The sequence below is a fragment of the Rhinoraja longicauda genome, chromosome 5, assembly GCF_053455715.1.
Source record: "Rhinoraja longicauda isolate Sanriku21f chromosome 5, sRhiLon1.1, whole genome shotgun sequence".
Lineage (NCBI taxonomy): Eukaryota > Metazoa > Chordata > Chondrichthyes > Rajiformes > Arhynchobatidae > Rhinoraja > Rhinoraja longicauda.
In genome coordinates, this window is record NC_135957.1 from 26662787 (window position 1) to 26681045 (window position 18259).

Consider the following 18259-nt stretch of genomic DNA (forward strand, 5'->3'; position numbering starts at 1 on the left):
ACCTCACACTTATCTACATTAAACTGCATCTGCCATGTATCCGCCCACTCACAGAACCTGTCCAGGTCACCCTGCAGCCTTATTGCATCTTCCTCACAATTCACACTACCCCCCAACTTAGTATCATCTGCAAATTTGCTAATGGTACTTTTAATCCCTTCGTCTAAGTCATTAATGTATATCGTAAATAGCTGGGGTCCCAGCACCGAACCTTGCGGTACCCCACTGGTCACTGCCTGCCATTCCGAAAGGGACCCATTTATCCCCACTCTTTGCTTTCTGTCTGTTAACCAATTTTCTATCCATGTCAGTGCAATTACCAGTACATAAATAACTTTGCATTGAGGCAATCAAAGTGAGCCATGACGTAGATAGATTTCACAACATTTAACAAATGAACATATTTAAACCCGTGATGAGGAAAACTATTTATTCCTTCCCTCTTCTTAAAAGACACTGCCTTCAGCACCAGTGTAATATTGTTAATGTGACAATAGTAAAACAAAGGCCTGATGAAGGTATCTGCAAATCTTGCACGAGGTTTTACAGCACATTATACATGTTCATTTGAATCACGTTAGAACTACTGAAATACTTTGAAGTATACTTTGATCCTGACTAATTTACATCTTAAAATAGCAATGCTGCCAATGAATTTGTAATAATTTCAACAACAAAGGTTTAACAATTTTTTTTTTAAATAACTGACACGTTAAATGATTTCATCTTTGATATTCAATGTTTGTGGCTGCCAAAGGTAACTTGGCAAAGGCCTAGAAAATTCAGTTCTCAAGAGGCGCCCGTTCTGAAAGTTCAATTTTTCCCAGTCTGCGAACCTGTCCTTCTTCAAAACAATGTTGGTCACCACCACTAGAATACGACAAATCTCGCAGGGCATCCAAAAGACATTTCAATTCTCATTCTAATTTTTTGCTGCAATCACACATTTAAAAACTTCACCTGCAACTTCAGAAAGCACTAATTTATATCATTTTTAAATACCAGTTTTACCCATTTAAAACAAGGAATTTGGATAACCCTACCTCTTTGGGAATTGAAATCAGCCTATTTCTGTCCACATTAAAATTAGTCAACTTCCGCAACTTTCCAATGCTTCTCGGCAAACCCTGAAATAAAATGATAGAGATTACATAATGAAGCTAAAAGGTCTACTGTTCATGATATTGTTCAGTTATAAAAAATACATTTTTTGCCCGTCCTAACTTCCTCATATATACAAGAACTGAATAATGAACATAAAAAAGCATTTAAATCAAATGATTTTCATTATGGTTTTCCAATCCCCATGTTCTTACATACAAATCCTCATTTTCATTGCAGTTATTTTGATGCCCTCAACAGCTTGGGAATAATTATTCCATTCTCAGTTAATTCTTAATCAAACACCAAGAGTTCAAATCAACACTAAACCAAATATTAACCTCATGATCCACAATTTGCATGAAGCAAATATTCACAACTCCCCCAACATCCAAGCAGAAATTATTGAAAGTTTAAACAACAACCCTCTCCTTGGTTTGTACAATAAACAAGTCATAATGCTGTTTAAATCGCTGTTGAAAAGATATGGCTGCATGTCAAATAACATTCTGCAGAAGTGTCGGGGAGATCAAATGGAAAATTGGAATGCAAATTGCTGGTGCAGTTCTGGGAAAAACATGGTGAGGAACCCACTGGTGCGTTGATCAGTTTTCATACAACCCCTTTAAATCATACGATTTAAAGGAGTGGTATGAAAATTGTTCAACCCACCAGTGAGAAACAGTCCCACTTCATTGTTCTTGAATCTAATACACCCCCCAAGGGCTCAGTGTAATTCATAAGATGAACACACACTCACACACACATGCAGACACACACACAAAATTGAATGAACAGAGACTGAATGACTGTAGAGTTCAAGCATCTTTACTCAAAAACTGAGAAGATTAAGAGGAAAAGAGCTATTGCTGATAACCATACCATCACTTTCCTTAAATAAGCAGAAACAAAGTAACGAACTCGTTTCCAAAATCAAACAGCAAGTAAACAAGCTCTTCAGCCCATTGAGTTTGAACCAATCATCAATGACCCATTTGCACTAATCCTACACTGATCCTATTTTATTCTCTCCACATTCCCATCAACTTTCCACAAGTATCACCACTCAAGTACACATGCTATCTTCTCACTATGACAGCGAGAAGACGTGCAGGATTGTTGGTTAATTGGGTTGTCTAAATTGTCCTTAGGGTGTAGGATAGTGTTAGTGTACAGGTAAGGGAGGAGTTGGCTGCGCCTAACGGCTGCGGCTCTCTGGCAGTCTGTTGTCTTTTTTTCTTTTTTTTTTGTTTGTGTCGGTGTTGGGATGGTTTTTGTTTCTGTTTTTGGCTGTGTATGTGTGGTGGGGGTGGGGGGTGTGGGGGGGTGTGGGGGGGTGGGGTGGGGCGGGGGGAAACCTTTCTTTTATTAGATCTCTTCCCCGGGGCGCAGCTTGCCCGTGGGGCCTTCCATCGCCCGGTGCGGCTCGGCTGCGGGACTTAACATCGCCGGCGCGGCTCGGCCGCGGGACGTTTCAGTGCCCGGTGCGGCTCGGCCGCGGGACGTTTCAGTGCCCGGTGCGGCTCGGCCGCTGGACTTAACATCGCCCAGTGCGGCCGCGGGACGTTTCAGTGCCCGGTGCGGCTCGGCCGCGGGACGTTTCAGTGCCCGGCGCGGCTCGGCCGCTGGACTTAACATCGCCCCGGGTGCGGCCGCGGGACGTTTCGGTGCCCGGGGCAGCTCGGCCGCGGGGCCTTCCATCCCCTTGCGGGGGCTGTGCATGTCGTTTGCCTCGGTAGGGGTCGAGCTGCCTGTCCGTGGGTGCGGGGGGAAGAGAGGGGAAGTTTTGTTGCCTCCATCACAGTGAGGGGGTGTTTGGAGTCACCGTGATGGATGTTTGTGTTGGGGTCGGGTGTCCTGTGTTCTTTTCTTTTTTGCTATGTCTTGTGACTGCTGAAATTTCGTTCGGTATTTATACCGAATTACAATAAAGTGTTGTTATGTTATGTTATGTTATGTTAATCACTGGTCGGCGCAGGCTCGGTGGGCCGAAGGGCCAGTTTCCACGGTTTATCACACACAGACATGCTCACACAGACAGTTATTCCAAATTTACTAATAGCACGGATTCATCAACAATGGAAATTATTAACCGTGAAAATTATAAAATGTAAGTACTGACCTCCAGCTTATTTTCAGTGAGGACGAGCTCTGTAAGATTTCCACATTCTCCAATAGTGTCAGTCAAGTGAACTAAACGATTTTGATCAAGTTTGAGGATAGAAAGGTGCTTTAGTTTTCCTGCAGGAAGTGGAAAGGAGAGGGAGGAAAATAATCAAGGTACTTCCGTCTGATAATTTAGAAAGCAGTTATTTGCATTCGAGTTATTTTATAATTTTAGTTCTCAGAAAAGGCACTGAGAAAATATTGACAGCGAATGCAGCGCCGGAGACTCAGGTTCGATCCTGACTACGGGTGCTGCACTGTAAGGTGTTTGTACGTTCTCCCCGTGACCTGCGTGGGTTTTCTCCGAGATCTTCGGTTTCCTCCCACACTCCAAAGACGTACAGGTATGTAGGGTAATTGACTTGGTAAATGTAAAAATTGTCCCTAGTGGGTGTAGGATAGTGTTAATGTGCGGGGATCGCTGGGCGGCGCGGACTTGGTGGGCCGAAAAGGCCTGTTTCCGCGCTGCATATATATATATATATATAGATGATAAATGAGATAGGGTCAAAAAGGGCAGACTCCTCCTAAATAACACAAGTATTTATCTGCTCTGGTGACATGTTGCAGTGTTAAAGTGAAACTCAACAGGGATATTAATTTGGATGAAATTATTGTACACCAGTTACATTTTTCATTAGTAATGGTCAACTACTGACATAGTTAACAAACTTATCTTGAGTTTCCATCACTTTTAATAGCAGCAAGCATCTCAGTCTCCACTTAATTGAAAAAAGACCATGTCACACCCAAACGTCTTCCTTACAGCACAGTGCAGTCGGAAAGCAAGATGGAATGTTACTAATATCTGAAAATTTAATATCCACCGTCTTATATTTTTCTTTCTGCATCATTCCTCATGGGAAAATAAACTGGTTTGAAGTCAGGAACCCAAGCATGAGATTCTATCTGACCCAATATGCCTTGTAAGACAAAAGAGGAAGAGTTTTCAGCAGACACAAAGAACTGTAGATGCTGGTTTGCAAAAAAAAAGCACAAAGTGCTGGAGTAACTCAACGGATCAGGCAGCATCTCTGGAGAACATAGTTAGGTTTTCCGGAGATGCTGGAGAACATGTTTAGGCAACGGTTCGGATTGGGACCATTCTTCAGATTCACGGGCATGTGTTGAATGAACACGTGGCTGTGGTAGTGAGTCTGGATCATTGTTGTTGAGCCAAGCGAGCAAGAGGAATTACAGAAGGGGAGCTCTTAGAGAGGGTCTGACAGAACACACGTCAGAGAAAAGAACCTCTCCAAATGAGGCATACCTTGAGGAGATTTCACAGTGGAGCAGTAAATGTCATTAAAATCTCATTTCTCAGAAAAGGCACTGAAATGGGGTTTACATAAATGAAACAGTAAATGAATCTGAAGAAGGGTCCCGACCCAAAACATCACCTATCCATGTCAGAAATGTATTTGCCTGTTTGCAGCGGAAACAGATCAAAGAAACAGGTCCTTCTGCCCACCATGTTCATGCTGACCATTGTACCCACGTTACATTACACTAATCCCATTTACCAGCACTTGGTTTAAAGCCTTCCATTCCACGGCTGTTTAAATGCTCACCCAACTGCTTCTTAAATGCTGTGGGAATCTATGCCTCAACCCATCATAACAAAAGGAGTTGAGTATAGGAGTAAAGAGGTCCTTCTGCAGTTGTACAGGGCCCTAGGGAGTACTGTGTGCAGTTTTGGTCTCCAATTTGAGGAAGGATATTCTTGCTATTGAGGGCGTGCAGCGTAGGTTTACTAGGTTAATTCCCGGAATGGCGGGACTGTCATATGTTGAAAGACTGGAGCGTCTAGGCTTGTATACACTGGAATTTAGAAGGATGAGAGGGGATCTTATTGAAACATATAAGATTATTAAGGGGTTGGACACGTTGGAGGCAGGAAACATGTTCCCAATGTTGGGGGAGTCCAGAACCAGGGGCCACAGTTTAAGAATAAGGGGTAGGCCATTTAGAACGGAGATGAGGAAAAACTATTTCAGTCAGAGAGTTGTAAATCTGTGGAATTCTCTGCCTCAGAAGGCAGTGGAGGCCAATTCTCTGAATGCATTCAAGAGAGAGCTAGATAGAGCTCTTAAGGATAGTGGAGTCAGGGGGTATGGGGAGAAGGAAGGAACGGGGTACTGATTGAGAATGATCAGCCATGATCACATTGAATGGTGGTGCTGGCTCGAAGGGCCGAATGGCCTCCTCCTGCACCTATTGTTTATTGTCTCTCAGGCAGTGCATTCCAGATTCCAACCACTATCTGGGTGAAAGCAGCATTCCTCTAACCCATTGCTCTTCTGTGAGTTGACTGCTTATGTAAAAACAGGGTTGCTGGAAACACTCGACAGGTCTGGGTAGCTTACAGTGCAGCGACAAAGTTCCCAGCACCGAAAGCAAGCAGAAACTGAAGACAGCATGAGTTTCTGCTTTACAGAGCCAGAGACCCAAGCTTGAATCTGACTACGTGTGGTGTCTGTGAGGAGTTTGCACTTTCCTCCGGGTGCTCCAGTTTCCTCCCACATCCCAAAGACATGTGGATTTATAGCTTAATTGGCCTCTGTAAATTGCCCCTAGTGTTTAAGGAGTGGATGAGAAATGGGGACAAGATAGAACTAGCCTGTGAGTGGGTGATCGATGGTCAACATGGGCTTGGTGGGCCAAAGGGTCTGTTTTTGCTGCTTCTCTGAACTAAACTCTAGAGATTCTGGGAACATTAAAAAAAATCAGCTTATATGTTCAAGTTTGAAGGAAAGTCTGGAGAAAGTCTGCAGTACCAGTGACCCGGGGTCGATCCAGACTACGGGTGCTGTCTGTACAGAGTTTGTACGTTCTCCCTGTGACCGCGTGGGTTTTCTCCGGGTGCTCCGGTTTTATCCCACTTTCCAAAGACATACAGGTTTGCAGATTAATTGGCTTTGGTAAAAAATTGTAAATTGCTCCTATTGTGTGGGATAGTAATAGTGTACAGGGATCACTGATCGGCGCTGAATCGGTGGGCCAAGGTGACTGTTTCCGCCCTGTGTCTTTGAACTAAACCAAGAGACGGGGACAGAGAGGCAGGATTCCTCAAATGGGCCCAACTTAAGTGGATGCCATTCGTATAGCTCTGTTATCAAGCAAGATAAATCACTGTTTCCTTATGTAGCTTAGTGAATGGCCATTTGAATAGAGTCAGTCATACACATGGAAACAGGCCCTTCATCCCATTCTAACCAAAGTGGCCCATCTAAACTGGTCCCAAAATGGCGGCGCTGCCCTAGCAGCTGCGGCTCACCTGCGGTCCATTTGTCTTTGTGTTTTTGTTGTTTTTTTGTCTTAATTGTAGTTGTGATGTGGTGTTTTTGTGTTTGTGTACTATGTGTGTATGTGGGGGGGAGGGGGGGAACTGTAACATTGTAAATATGTGTCCCTTCCGAACGGAGACCCGACCTTTGTTTTCTGGGTGTTGTCTCCGTTCCTGCTGCGGCCTACCATCGGCCCAACTCCTGGAGCTGTCGGCCTCCAGGGCTCTGGTTCGCAGAGCCCGCGGATCGGACTTACCATCACCGGAGCCGGCCGTCTTCGGAGGCTGCGGGAGCGGCTGCGACTTGCCTTAGGCTTGGGCCGCGAGGATGCCGACATCGGGAGCTCCGGCAGCGGCAGCGGGTTCGCCCGCCCCGGATCGCGGGGCTTGGGTCGCGGACATTTCACTGTCCGGCGCGGCCTAAGATATGCCTCGGGATATTTCTCTGCTGGGCGGGGGCTTCAATGTCGGGAGCCACGAGCGCCCCGACGTGCAGCGACAGCGGCAGCAGCAGCGTGTTCGCCCGCCCCGGATCGGACTTATCATCGGCGGAGCCGGCCGTCTTCGGAGGCTGCTGGAGCGGCTGCGACTCGCCTTGGGCTTGGCCCGCTGTGGACCGTCCGGCGCGGCCTGCAACCACAACAACCTGACTGCGGGCGAGGACAGCAGGAGAAGGGAAAGACATTGTGGCCTTCCATCACAGTGAGGAGAGGACTGGAGGAGACTCACTGTGATGGATGTTTCTTTAATGGATGTTTCTTTTTTGTGTGTTTTTGGGGTTGGGTAATTTGAATGCCTATTTAATGCTTTTATTGTTGGACTGTGTTTTTGGGGGTTTTGGGGTTGTGTAATTTTAATGCCTATTTAATGCTTTTATTGTTGGACTGTGTTTTGGGGGGTTTTGGGGTTGTGTAATTTTAATGCCTATTTAATGCTTTTATTGTTGGACTGTGTTTTGGGTTTTTTTTGGGGTTGTGTAATTTTAATGCTTATTTAATGCTTTTATTGTTGGACTGCGGGTGACTGAATTTCGTCCAATATTGGATGACAAATAAAGCTATCTTGAATCTTGAATCTTGAATTTGGTCTATATCCTACTAAACCTTTCCTATCCTTGTGCCTATTCAATATTTCCGACTCTTCTTGTTTTTATTGCTGCATAATTAATATATATATATTTTGAAATTTTTAAATGCTCAAGTTACGCAAGTAAGGAACGAGGGGATTAAAATATTCTGCAACTTATTTCCTCCTTGGCACTAATGAGGAAATTACCTTGGCAAAAGCAAAGCAGTTTGCATGCATACCACAACAGTTTCATCAAAGTAAACATACCAGTGCCATCTGGCATGACTTCCAACTGATTCTGTGAGACAAACAGATCGGAGAGCAAATCAAGTCCACTGATCTCTTCAGGGAGTTTCTCCAGTTTGTTTTCTGACACATCTAAACACACCAAGTTCTTCAGGTTTCCAATTTCCTGTTTGAACAAGAAAGAAAACAGAACACACCCATACATGAAACATTTTACAAACTCTGCCACAAAGGGCAACTTCTCCTGCTGATTCCAATAACAAAGACCAACCACTTGCATTTCCATTGGTGGTAAGCTATCCCGCAGTGAAATTGAGTACTTAATAATTTTGTAAACAAAATCTTTGGGCAAATGAGATGTGAAACATTAGAAGATTAGTACTCCTCAATCGCTTCATGTTTACATTTCCATGAGTCAGAGAGTTTGACAGTACAGAGACCACTGCCTGCCACAACTATATAGTCCATTTCCATTAATCCTATTTGTCTGCTTTAAGTCCATATTCTTCTATGCCTGTCTATTTAAGTGTCTAAATGCCACTTAAATGTAATGATTGTATTTGATTGCCCCACCTCCTCTGGCAGCATGCTCCACTTTATCCATAAAACAAAATCTCCTCATGTTAAACCTTGTTCTTGACACCTCTACCATGGGAAAAAGAATGTCACTCTTTTACCCCATAAAATGTCTCTTGTAATTTGACATATTTTATCAGGTATGTAAGTGTAGGAGCCATTTTGTGTTTATTAGTTATCTTAGCATATTATTTTATTATTTTGTATCCTGCTGTATTGTTTTTGGACACCAGGGGGTTGTCGTGAGATAATACTCGGCCTACTATGGACTGGGAGGAGCCATAGGAGGGGCCAGAATTATGAGTATAATTCACCCTGCACTTATGTAATGTGGCAGTTACGTTAGGAGCCTGTTAAGGTTTTAGCACGTCAGTAACAGGATACGAAGGAGTGACGGTGAGATATTAAGTTCTTACCAGAAGTTAGCGACGGGAGATATACTAATTTGTTTTGTATTGTTACTTCAATAAACGACCAACCAAACTGAAACTTCGTGAAGATCTCTCTGTTGTGGTTTTTGCGTCAAGAAATATCTCTCCACTCCTTCCTCAACGGTAAGCTTAGGGACTTTATAACAGTATAACAGTATAACAGAGCTTTATTTGTCGTTCGGTACCGAAGTACCGAACGAAACTACATAGCAGTCAGTGAAAAAAAGAACACAAGACACACAGCCCCAACACAAACGTCCATCACAGTGACTCCAAACACCCCCTCACTGTGATGGAGGCAACAAAACTTCCACTCCCCTCCCCACGCCCACGGACAGATAGCTCGTCCCCGACCGACCCGCACAGTCCCCGCAAGGGGATGGAAGTCCCCCCGGCCGAATCGCACCGGGCGCTGAAACGTCTCACGGCCGAGCCGGGCGATGGAAGGCCCCGCGACCAAGCCTTGCGCAGCTAAGTCCCGTGGTCGAGCCGCACCAGCGATGTAAAATCCCGCAGCCGAGCCGCACCGGGCGATGTTAAGTCCCGCAGCCGAGCCGCACCGGGCGATGTAAAGTCCCGTGGTCGAGTCGCACCAGCGATGTAAAGTCCCGCAGCCGAGCCGCACCAGCGATGTTAAGTCCCGCAGCCGAGCCGCACCAGCGATGTTAAGTCCCGCAGCCGAGCTGCACCGAGCGATGTAAAGTCCCGTGGTCGAGCCGCACCAGCGATGTAAAGTCCCGCAGCCGAGCCGCACCGGGCGATGTTAAGTCCCGCAGCCGAGCCGCACCGGGCGATGTAAAGTCCCGCAGCCGAGCCGCACCGGGCGATGTAAAGTCCCGTGGTCGAGCCGCACCAGCGATGTAAAGTCCCGCGGCCGAGCCGCACCGGGCGATGTTAAGTCCCGCGGCCGAGCCGCACCGGGCACTGTTAAGTCCAGCGGCCAAGCCGCACCGGGCGATGTAAAGTCCAGCGGCCGAGCCGCACCGGGCGATGTTAGGCCCCGCAGCCGAGCCGCACCCCGCGCCGTGAGGAAGAGAAAAGTTTCCCCCACCCCCCCCCACCTGTCTCTAAAGAGTCATTTAAAAGGAACTGGCTCAAGGAGTGGAGCTGGAGCTTGTGTATCGACTGCATGGAACAAAGGATTGTTTTATTACGAAAACTTTGAACATGAAACAGACTGATAAGAGTCACTGTCTGCATAAATCGACTACAGTGAAAGGAAAACTTCGAAAGCCGGTACAGCATTAAGCTTTATAGGAAAGCTGTTTTTCAGAAGTTGTATGAGGAAACTACGACTGGAAAACTTAGGGATGCTAGAAACAAAGAAGTGACCTTGTGCAAGCTTGTATCAGTTTTGTTTTGAATTCCTTTGACGATATGACTTTCCGTCAATACGTCTTAAAGTGATAATGACGTGCAAGTATGATTGTACGTAAATCTGATGTTCTGCCAGCAGGTGGCAACATTAGAATGGATTCCCAAGGGGAAAATGGTTTTTCTTCATTTTGTGAACCTTCAAAGTTCCCTTACGTCTTGAATGGGTTGCAACCCTGACAAGCCAGCGTGAGATTGAAGAAAAAAACCAGAAAAGATATAAACAAGCTACTAAGCTGATTGAAATGATGAAAGAGAACATGGAATCAGGTGAAAATGTAAATGGAGTACAATCTAACTTGATTCAATTAATCGAGGAAGTACTGGTAAAGTTACCACTGCCTGAAGATGAGCTTGAAAAGCAAAATCAGTGGATTCATCAAACAATGGAAACTTTTATCGGGTTTGCACAAGGTACTAAGGATGGTCATCAAACTACACACTCTATTGCCGAGAGTAGGAAAATAACTGCAGGTGCTGGTACAAATCAAAGGTATCGCAAAATGCTGGAGTAACTTAGCGGGTCAGGCAGCATCTCTGGAGAGAAGGAATGGGTGACGTTTTGGGCCGAGACCCTTCTTCAGACTGATGTCAGGGGGGGCGGGACAAAGAAAAGATATAGGTGGAGACAGGAAGACAGTAGGAGAGCTGAGAAGAGGGAGGCCAACCAGATCTCCTTAACTGCCTTAACCAACCTGATCTCCCGGTGGCTGAGCACTTCAACTCCCCCTCCCACTCCCAGTCTGACCTTTCTGCCATGGGCCTCCTCCAGTATCATAGTGAGGCCCACTGTAAATTGGAGGAACAGCACCTCATATTTCGCTTGGGCAGCTTACAGCCCAGCGGTATGAACATTGACTTAGATAACTTCTCTGTCCGTCTCTTCCCCTCCCCCTTCCCAGTTCTCCCACTGTCTTCCTGTCTCTACCTATATCCTTTCTTTGTCCCGTCCCCCGACATCAGTCTGAAGAAGGGTCTCGACCCGAAACATCACCCATTCCTGCTCTCCAGTGATGCTGCCTGACCCGCTGAGTTACTCCAGCATTTTGTGATACTTTCTATTGCTGAGAGTGCTACACAACAGAGTTGTGTAAACATAGATATCATTGGATCTGCTGACAGCGCTTCAAAAGTCTCAAACTATAAATTGAGCTTCAAATCTCGTTCCATCTCGTGCATCTTGGAGAGATGGCTCTGCTCGTATGAAGGCTACGGCAGACCTGGCCGTTCTCGCAGAACAGGCTGCCTTCATGGAAGACAGGCATGAGATTGAGGGACATGAACAGGAATTGGAAGATTGGAAGAGAATGGAAAAGGGCAGGAAGAGAAGACAATTGGAAATGGAGCTCGACAGGAAGAGAAGACAATTTGTGTCCATCTTCAGGACAGATCATGGTGGAAACACTCAGCAGGTCAGGCAACATCTGTGGAAATAGAAACAGAGTTAATCCTTCAGGTGCAGGACCCTTTGTCAGAACTGAGAGAGAAAACCAAGCTCATTTTCCGTGACAAAGTAGATAGGGAAGGGATGGGTAAAACAAAGGGTATACCTCTGACAGGGCGAGACCAGATGATTTAACCAATGGCTGCGGGATATTCCCAGCATGCCACACTAAGTGAATAGAGTGAGAAAAAGTGATGGTGAGCTGAATTGGCCAGTTCTGCTACGGACGGAAAGCGGGCGAGTTACCTAAAGTTGAGGAATGTGATGGAAAAGGGCAGGAAGAGAAGACAATTGGAAATGGAGCTCGACAGGAAGAGGAGACAATTGGAAATGGAGCTCGAATGGGAGAGCCAAAAGGAACAGCTGAGAAGACGGAAGGAACGATTGGAACTAGATGCTACAATAGCAGCAGCCAAGATTCAATGTACTTGAGGCTAGGAAATCAAGATACAGGTCGACAGCAACTGATGGGATGAACTCTTATTTGAAAGGAGGAACTGTCAAAGGCCCTACCTTTGCTAAGGCAAGAGAAAAGCCGCAAAATGCCAAAAGCAGTTTGGCGATGACTACAGAACCTGTGGAAGCACAGGTGCAAGAAGATCATCCTGAAATACTTCGTATTGAACAAAAGGACAAGGAAAAGAAAGCAGTACATTCAGAGCAGAATGAAAAGCCAATTGCGAGTGATGCTGCTCTTCCATCTCAGACGTGTGACCATATCGGCGCCGGTGATGAAACCTGCATCTTCCCCATCGCACCAGTACAAATAAAAGGCCACAAGGGGAGTACAGTTTTGCAGACATACGCTTTTTTGGATCTTAGAAGTTCATCTACCTTCAGCTCTGAAGGCTTGATGAGAAGGCTGAACGTTTCAGGACTAAGGATCGAAATTCTCATTGGTACCATGAATCAAGTGAAGCCTGTGACCAGTTGTCTTATCTCAGGTTTGGAAATATCTAGTATAAGAAAATAACTGCAGATGCTGGTACAAATCGAAGGTATTTATTCGCAAAATGCTGTAGTAACTCAGCAGGTCAGGCAGCATCTCGGGAGAGAAGGAATGGGTGACGTTTCGGGTCGACCCGAAACGTCACCCATTCCTTCTCTCCCGAGATGCTGCCTGACCTGCTGAGTTACTCCAGCATTTTGGAAATATCTAGTCTGGATAAAGATGATTTTATTCAACTATCTGATGTGTTTACACATAAGACCAACAATGTTTCTCAGTTAAACATTCCCAGACAAGAAGACCTGAAGCAATGGCCTTACTTGAAGGATGTCAAGATTCCTGAAATTGACTCTGGCATTGACCCCGTCACTGGGGCAAATGCTTCAAAGGTATTGGAACCTCGGGAGCTAGTCAATAGTCAAGGAGATGGACCATACGCTGTGAAAACCCTACTGGGATGGGTCATCTATGGTCTCCTGAGAAAAGACCATGACAGCAAGGATGGAAATGGCTGCCCTGCCGCTGCTGTCAATCGAATATCTATTGCAAGCCAAGAGGAGCTTCTGGTCAGGCAATACAATCACAACTTCATAATGGGAAAATCCAGAGTTGACACAATGCTGCGAAAGGAATTACAGCTTCAACTGGACAAATCCATCTTCTGGACCGATAGCACAACTGTGCTTAAGTACATCAACAACAAAACCAAATGCTTTCAAACATTTGTAGCAAACAGAATCTCTTTTGTAAGGGATGTTACTGACGTATCACAATGGAGATATGTTAGCACAAAGGAAAATCCTGCAGGTGAAGCATCTAGACGACTGACAGCAGACCCCTTCTTAAATTGGAAGAGAAGAAGATTGAAAAAGATTCTGTCTAATGGGCAGAATATTGGAGCTTATACCAGATGCACAGGGTTTTGGGCGCACTGTTCGACTTCAGACTAAGAGCAACACCTTGGAGAGACCGATAACGAAGATGTGTCTGCTACTGGAAGCTGATACCCGAGTACAGCAAAGATTGGTGGTTTGAAGATTGAAGAATCACTATAGTAGATTAGATGCCAATATATAGTGCATGCTTTTTTGATTAAGTATGGTTTTTATGGCTCCTTTTAATGCTTATTAGTAATTGTTTTGTTATATACGTAGAACAATTAGGGGCCGGTGTGTAGGAGCCATTTTGTGTTCATTTGCTATCTTAACATATTATATTATTTTGTATCCTGTTTCATTATTTTTGGACACGAGGGGGTTGGCGTGAGATAATACTAGACTTAGGTATTTGGACTGGGAGGAGCCATGGGAGGGGCCAGAATTATGAGTATAATTCACCCAGCACTTACGTAACGCGGCAGTTACGTTAGGAGCCTGCTAAGGTTTTAGCAAGTCAGTAACAGGATATGAAGGAGTGACGGTGAGATATTAAGTCCTTACCAGAAGTTAACGACGGGAGATAAACAAATTTGTTTTGTATTGTTACTTCAATAAACGACCAACTAAACTGAAATGTCGTGAAGATCTCTCTGTTGTGGTTTTCGTGTCAAGAAATATCGCTCCCCTCCTTCGTCAACGGTAAGCTTTGGGACTTTATTGGGAAGACTAAAGTTGCCGCTACAGTAAGTATATTTCTAAATGCACATTTTGAACACAGAACGGTGCCGCACAGGAACAGAGACTTTGGCTCACAATGTGTGCGCAGAACATGTTAAAAAGATTTTGTCTGTTGTACAAGATCCGTATCCCTCTGATCCTTGCACTTCCATGTGCCTACCTAAAAGCTTCTTAAATACCCCTATCGGATCTGCCTCCAACACCCCTGACAATGCATTCCAGGCACCCACTACTGTGTAAAAAAAATTCCCTGCTCTTCTTTATTAAACTTCCCCCCTCTCACCTTATAGCTATGCCCTCTAATGTTGGGCATTTTGACCCTGGGGAAAAAGGTTCTATCTACCCTATCTGTACCCTCTCATAATTGTATATATCAGTCTCCCCTCAATCTCTGACGTTCCAGAGAAAATTTATAAAAACTTGTAAATTTAAAACTCATATAACAGCTTCATCCAACAGATTAGACTCAGCTGTGCGTTTATCCAACAAAACTGATATCCGAAAAGTTATACAAAAGATACAAATATTAGCTGCACTCATTTACCCTGTATTTCTTGACTGCTTACAAAAAAGGAGAAAATGCTTAATGGGTCAAGCAGCATCTATGGAAAGAGTAACAGTTCACTTTTCAGAGTCCAAGACCCTTCATCCAAACTGGGGCAAAAGGGTTCCGATGAAGGATCATGCCCTGAAACATTAACTGTTTCTCCGTCCAATGATGCTGCCTGACCTGCTGATTGTTTCCAGCAATCACTTTTAATTTCAGATTTCCCGCATTTGCAGTTTGTTTTATTTTGGTCGTGACTACTTGACAACAAAGAATTTCATTGTTCCATTGTCGACACATATCACAATTAAATACTCTTGACACTCTTGAAAACTGGGTTTCAATGCCAAAAAACAGTGCCAGGGAACCAGTTTTTCAAGTGGAAATATAGATGGTAAATCAAGGGTGTGGATAAACGGCATTTAAAACCACAAGGGCCAAGATTAAACATAATTAGCTGAGATACAGCTGAGGAGCAATCCCTATGGCAGAAAAAAAAATAATACGAAGAGCAAGATTGTTCCAATGGGCAAACATTGTCAAGACTTAAGGATTGAGAACAACTGCAGAATATGCTTACCACAGGCAGTTCAACCAACTGGTTTCCATCCAACCATAAATCCTTAAGGTTTGAGAGTGATCCAATACTTTCTGGCTGCAAATAAAAAATACATTGTAAAACTTCACTGATCACTGCAAATGGCACACGAGAAAAAAGTCAATTATTCAAAACGTCATTGAAGCACTTCACAATATTGGCTAAGCATTACTTTAACGTGCCGGGTTTCAGTAAACCGTCACGATAGATTCCAATTAACCTACAAACCTGTACGTTTTTGGAGTGTGGGAGGAAACTGGAGCACCCGGAGAAAACCCAAACGGTTACAGGGGGAACATACAAACTTCGTACAGACAGCACCTGTAATCAGGATCGAATCTGGGTCTCTGGCATTGTCAGGCAGCAACTCTACTTACAAATCCTTACTAGATAGCAAATAATTGGGTCCTTTTTGAAAGGATGGAGAAGACAGGGCATCTGTAGCAATCTCTCAAATCCATCGATGCAAATAAAGAGAGAACCTAATTTCTCTCTTTATTTGCATCAGCATTAAGGATAGTTTCTGAAGGACACCTTTCCCTTTCCATGAATAGAACGTATGGCCTTAAACCTATGGTTGCCACATTGTTGCTCCCTGTTCAAACAGACACACATTATAGCAGTGAGCTTGCTGGTCACAGTAAGTCACTGCATAAGCTCCCAGATTCTTGATAGTGGAGTAACTTGATCCGGCAGTTCGAACTTTGAACAAGTTTGTGAAAAAAATATAGCTTGGCAAGAACAAGATCCATAACAGCAACTCTCAATTCAAAGAACATCCAAACCATTGACCACAAAATTTAAGCCCAGATCCAGTCCAACAAAAGTTTTTCACTGTACCTCAGTACACGTAATACCCTAAACTGTACTGAACTAAACCAGTAACTTGCATACAATAATTGCAGTCTTATTTTTGGTTCCTAAGACTGAAGCTAGAATGCAGAGAACTACACATTAGAAATAATGGCAGTCTGAAGAAGGGTTTTGACCCAAAACGTCATCCATTCCTACTAACCAGAGATGTTGCCTGCCCCGCTGAGTTCCTCCAGCATTTTGTGTCCATCTTCAGGACAGAACATGGTGGAAACACTCAGCAGGTCAGGCAACATCTGTGGAAATAGAAACAGAGTTGATCCTTCAGGTGCAGGACCCTTTGTCAGAACTGAGAGAGAAAACCAACCTCATTTTCCATGACAAAGTAGATAGGGAAGGGATGGGTAAAACAAAGGGCATACCTCTGACAGGGCGAGACCAGATGATCTAACCAATGGCTGCGGGATATTCCCAGCATGCCACACTAAGTGAATAGAGTGAGAAAAAGTGAAGGTGAGCTGAATTGGCCAGTTCCGCTACAGACGGAAAGAGGGCGAGTTACCTAAAGTTGAGGAATGTGATATTGAGACCACAGCCTGCAAAGTGCCCAGGCAGAGGTTGGGGTGTGTTCCTTGAGCTTGCACTGGGCTTTGATGTAACAGCAGAAGGCCACAGATAGGGAAGTCAGAATGGGAGTGGAATGGTGAATTAATGGGACATTAATACTTGTGTACATTACAACTCACTGACTCACATTTAATCCTGCCATTCATTACCTCATGGTTCTCTGCCCAATACCGCAAGAAATTGCAGAAAGGTGTAGATGTAGCCCAGTCCATCGCACTGATCAGACTTCCCACCACTGACTCCATCTACACTTCATGCTGTCTCGGGAAATGAGCCAACATAAAGCCAACATAATCAAAGCCTTGTCCACCCCAATCATTACTACTTCTCTCTGCTCCCCTCTGGCAGCAGGTACAGAATCCTGGAAGTGCGCAACCCCATATCAGGAACAACTTCTTCCCCTCTGATATCAGGTCCATCCATAACCTAGCCTCCTGCCAGATTCATCTCTATCTAATTGTGGACATTGGACTTTGTCTCTGGAACTGATGCACTACAATGCTGAGAACTATATTCTGCACTCTGTATGTTCCCATTTGCTCTATCTATTGTACTTGAGTTTGACTTGATTGTATTTATGTACGGTGTATGTATCGTATGTATGTATGTATGTATGATTGGATAGCAAGCAAACAAAGCTTTTCACTGTTCCTCGGTACATCTAACAATAACAAACCTAAACACAAACTTAAACCCTCTGCAGTTGCAATCTCTGGCCACAAAGTGGCTCTTTGCAATGGATTTTCTTGAATGATCCTGAGCATTGTTTCCATCATCTGTCTGATTGCATCTCTCTCTGTACGAAGGTAGACACAAAATGCTGGAGTAACTCAGCGGGTCAGGCAGCATCTCTGGAGAGAAGGAATGGGTGACATTTCGGGTCGAGACCCTCCTCCTCTCTCTGTATTTATGTGTATACACATACATATACAAAGAGAGAAGCAATCATATATTACGTATGTATGTATGAATATATATATATATATATACACACATACACACATATATACACACACATATATATATATACACATACACACACACACATATATATATATATATACACACACACATGTGCTGTTTGTTGCTTTATAATAGTACAGGAAAAACATAGCAGCACAAATAGGATTTTGAACTTGGGAATGTTTTGGAATCCTTTTGATGCCAAAGAGGGCTCGTCCACTATATTGATTGATCTGGCCTGCGTGGGTCAAACCTCATTATGTGTAGAAAAGTAACGTCCAGAAATGAAAAGCCAAAGCCAATGTTCAGGTGGAGCTGGAAATTTAACGTGTCACTCAAACGGCAGGGAAGGAGCAAAACACATGTAGTTCTGCATCAGCATTACAGCTGTGTGTTTCTCATTATGGCTGAGCTCCAGTTTCATTGCATGTCTCGGTAGGCAAAACACTGCTCC

At 44.4% G+C, this 18259-nt stretch overlaps 1 protein-coding gene across 1 annotated transcript in view; it reads right to left on the reverse strand.

Annotated features, from left to right (window-relative positions):
• The window catches only part of lrrc1 (leucine rich repeat containing 1), a 111242-nt gene that overhangs the window by 25185 nt on the left and 67798 nt on the right, over positions 1-18259 (reverse strand). The window contains exons 7-10 of the mRNA XM_078400082.1: positions 15385-15459; positions 7889-8033; positions 3224-3342; positions 1044-1127 (exon numbers count right to left, since the gene is read on the reverse strand). Coding sequence (XP_078256208.1) covers positions 1044-1127; positions 3224-3342; positions 7889-8033; positions 15385-15459 — 423 coding nt within the window. The remainder of the gene's footprint in view (positions 1-1043; positions 1128-3223; positions 3343-7888; positions 8034-15384; positions 15460-18259) is intronic.